Source organism: Alligator sinensis, unplaced genomic scaffold (assembly GCF_000455745.1).
Source record: "Alligator sinensis unplaced genomic scaffold, ASM45574v1 scaffold422_1, whole genome shotgun sequence".
Classification (NCBI taxonomy): domain Eukaryota; kingdom Metazoa; phylum Chordata; order Crocodylia; family Alligatoridae; genus Alligator; species Alligator sinensis.
In genome coordinates this window covers 166572-170733 of record NW_005842323.1, presented here as the reverse complement: position 1 = coordinate 170733, position 4162 = coordinate 166572, and the positions used below count along the sequence as shown (strand labels likewise).

Below are 4162 nucleotides of genomic sequence, written 5' to 3'. Positions count from 1 at the left end.
CCTACAGAAGACTCAATTTATCAAAAGAAACAACTTTATGGGAGGGATGAACTGCATCCAAAACCAACGTGCCTACAAAGAGCTGCATTATACCAGATATTTGGATTCATTCAGAGGACCCCTGCCAAGTCTTCATAGTAACACCACCATGAGGTACTCTTATCCACAGGATGCTGATAACCCCTAGGAAGTACTCAACAACCTTCTAAAATAGATTTGGTCTATCACTATTAATTAATTTATGAGGCAGAACTACACTGAAAAACATGGGACACTAAGAATTATGTGGAAATATTAATTATAAAATTGCATTGCTTCCATCTTTAATTAAATTCTAAAAGTTGGCCACAGTATTAAGGCTATAATTAAATATACATTATATTTAAGTTTAAAAAGACACACAAAAAGAAAATACGTTTACCCCAGAAGTTGATTTACAAGGTAAATGAACCAAAGTTATGGAAGGTAAGGTCAGTCAGTCATCCCTACTGTTATAAATCAAGAAGGCTCTGATTCTAAGAGGGAGTACTTAGAAATTTGATATATTTTTAAATTCTTATTGCACATTTTCTGAAATATAACTTTAAAGGGATTAGTGAAAGAATAGTACAAGCACTACTCACCACCCCAAAATCAAGGTTTTTGTCAATCCACTCTTGTCCTTCTCTGAATTCATCATGAAGCCCCATAATATAGAGAGTATCCAATGCATCAACTATGGTAGCACCCATTTGCGAGTTTCCTACAAGCAGAAAAATAGAACTTCTATTACAAGTGACAAGGAAAAGAAATTACTTGAAGAGGTATTAGAGGTTAGATCAATAGCAACATGAGAATACCAAGAACAGTCGCACAGTAAACTAGAATTTAGCAGTTTCCTGAAAACTATAGACTTTTCTTTGCAAACTTTAGGTACACTGCTGAAGGCACTTGGGTTTTGTGGAAAAGGGGAGACTAAAACTTAAAATGACCATCATCTGCTTTCCTTCACCACAAGATAAGCAACCATATTATTCAACACACATAAGATCTGTAGGAACACTCAGCTTCAAATAGCACTTAGGAGATTCCTGGACAGGACTAGGGACAGAGTGACCTATGTAAGATACAGTAACCAGTATCTGCAGTAATATCTTACATTTGTCAATGCTTACTTTAAATTGCACTGAATTTGGCTAACCTCAGAATTTGCAAATTGCACAACTTAAGACCATGTTACAGGTTACCCTTAAACCACCAAAAAGGCATTTAAAATGGGAGCATTCACCTGTTAAAGGGTGTTAACCTGTCATAAGTACCCTCAAAATGCTTAACGATAAGCCACTCAAAACAAAGTTTCTTTGAAACATTTTAGCCATTCCATCATTCCAGGATGTTGTTTGAATGGTCAGGCAAGGTAAAATGCTCTGGACACCTCAGCTTCTCTCAGTGTGGAGAAGAACTTCATTCTCTAGGGCAGTGGTTCTAAGCCTTTTTTGCACCAGGACCCATTTGTAAACATCAATAGCCAGTCCTAACCCAGTGTCCTTCACTCCTGACCCACTGCCTCCCACCCACAGTGTCTGGGGCAAGGGGTGGGTGTGTGGGGAATGGGGGCCCTCAATCAGCCCCTAACTGGCTGGAACTCTGCCAGCCTGCAAGGGAAAAGCCATGGTTTCCTGTGTTTTTCTCCTTTACAGAATTCATTTTTTAAAGTTTGTTGATTCATTTTTAAAGTTCACTCATGACCCTTTCATATAGTCTCATGACCCACTTTTGGGTCGTGACCCATGGACTGAGAAACGCTGCTCTAGGGCTCCTTGCTGAGTCTCCCTTCACCTCCCTCTGGCTCTACTTCCAAGCTACAAGCCAACAACACCCACCCTACCCCACCCGAGACGAGCAAGAGTCCTTGCTCCTGTCCATGCCCCTGCTCACTGGCCCTCTAATGGCAAGTCACAGTTCTGAAGATGTGAAACAGCCCTAAAATACAACACATAGTATAACTATAACATTAGAATTAACTTTGTTTGACCCCACCAGGCCAAATCTAGACCATAGTTTCCAACAGGCGAGATCCAGACCCATCTCCAGCAACAGGGTAAAATGTAATGGCACTGTGGAAGCAGCAGTAATATTAACAGTGTTGTGTCAGCTCAGGGAGCAATAAGGATTAATATGCAGCCATGGCTTGTCATGCCCCAACTGGGTTCCATGCTCTTCATCAATGGGCCTTACCCCCACATTCCCAGTTCCTCCCACAGGACAGATAACTTGACTCTGTAGGAAGGATCCAGCCCATGAGCTGTACCTTTGACACCCATGTATTAAACAGATTGTTAAAACATTTTTATCCTTTATGGGAAGCATGACTCACTTGGGAATATATTTTACTTGATTAATTATGTTGTTCTGTGGGCAAAGCCTAAATTGTTATACAGTGCATCCACTGGGGGCTGGATCGGGGAAGTTCTTTGTCTTACATGTAGGATTGCTTTGAATATTTGAATATGCAGCCATGGACCAAAAGAAGGTTGACTGCTGGACCAGCATCATAAAAACGTAGCAGTTATGAAACTTAAAGATGATGCCCAATTGCCTCTATTCCATCAACAACTGTTGCATTGGAAAATGAACTTAAGAACTGGAATGTGGAACATACAATGCTTATAGCAACCCAGAGCTGAGCAAACTGTAGTCAGTGAACTTGTAAATACAGAGTGGGACTATGTCTGGTACAAGAAATAAGATGGATAGGAAGCGGTAAAATAGGAGCGAATGATTCAACAGTGTATTATAGTGGGGAAGAAAACAAGCATCAGTGTGGAGTGGTTTTGCAGTGAACAAGAAAATAAAACAATCTGGTGATCTGCAATGGATTTATATCAATTAATGAGATTATATGCAATTTGAATTAGATGCAAACTATTTAATGCACGTGTGATTTACATGCACCCGAGGAAGAAAGCAAAGATTTTATTTTATGAAGAACTAGTAACTTGTCAAAAACTATACCCAAAACATGATATAAAATTAGCAATTGGTATGCAATTTCTTAAAATTAGCATTTAAAAAAAAAAAAAAAAAAAAAAAAAATCAGGAAAAAATGTATTGGCTAAAAATTGGAAAGAAAAGGCTATGTGAAGAAACAAATGAAAATGGAAGAAGACTTCAAAGCTTCACAATCTCCTAGAACATGAACACATGCAGTATGAACTTCCCACACAAAGATATATACAAGCAGACATGGATTTCTTCAGATAGGCACACAACAAATCATACTGTCCATATAGATAAAAGGCATAATAATAGCATCAAGAATGTGAGGTGCTTTAGAGGAGCTGAGTGAGATACAGATCATACCCTAGTGATTACATCGGGGCAGGCAACTATTTCGGGCAGAGGGCCACTTACCCAGTTTTGAAAGGCTGTCAAGAGCCGCGTGGGTAGCCCCGCCCCTTGACAAGTGCCCCTCCCCCTGGTCACCATCTTGAGACCAATGTCCCAATGTCTTGGGATCAATGTCCCAGGCCCAGCATCAGTAGGGCCCAAAGCAGGGCACAGGCTGGCAGGGGTCTGTGGAGCCAGGCTGGGCTGCACCAGCAGGGAGAGGGGGGAGCTGGCCCAGCTCCATAGAGCCCCTGCCAGCTGGGACCCCGTGTTCCTGCCACCCTGCTCTGGGCCCTGGGACCCAGCAGGACCCGTGCTCCTGCTGGCTCCCGCACCTGCTCACTCCCAGTGTCCCCCACCTCCACAGTACAGGTGGGGCCTCGACCCCCTGCTCGCCGGCAGGAAAGAAGCTGGTGCTAAGCGTGGGGAAAAGCAGCTCCTCGCCCACCCCATGGCCAGCACTCCCTGCTGCAGGCGCTCACAGCCCACATGGGGCTGTCTGGAGCAGGCACAGGCAGCCCCACATGTGTTGCAAGCAGCTACAGCGTGGGGCACCAGCCACGGGACAAGCAAGGGGCCGCTTTTCACATGCTCAGCACCAGCTTGTAACCCAGCCCCGCTGCCAGCCTGGGCTCTGCACTGGCTCCGGGCTCGCCTGTCAGTGGCAGCAGCTGTGGCCCCCCCGCTTGCCACACCAGGCAATGTTGGCTGCTCCTGCCCACCCAGAGCTTGCACACTGGGCAGCCCACAGGCGGGGGTGGCAAACACTCCCCCAAGCAATTAGCGGGGGGGG

At 44.2% G+C, this 4162-nt stretch overlaps 1 protein-coding gene across 4 annotated transcripts in view; it reads right to left on the bottom strand.

The window, feature by feature from the left end:
* The window catches only part of MAN1A2 (mannosidase alpha class 1A member 2), a 217773-nt gene that overhangs the window by 94250 nt on the left and 119361 nt on the right, over positions 1-4162 (bottom strand). For all 4 annotated transcript variants that reach the window (XM_006028550.3, XM_006028551.3, XM_025209999.1 and 1 more), the window contains one exon: positions 624-742. In XM_006028550.3, the coding sequence (XP_006028612.1) occupies positions 624-742 (119 nt within the window). The remainder of the gene's footprint in view (positions 1-623; positions 743-4162) is intronic.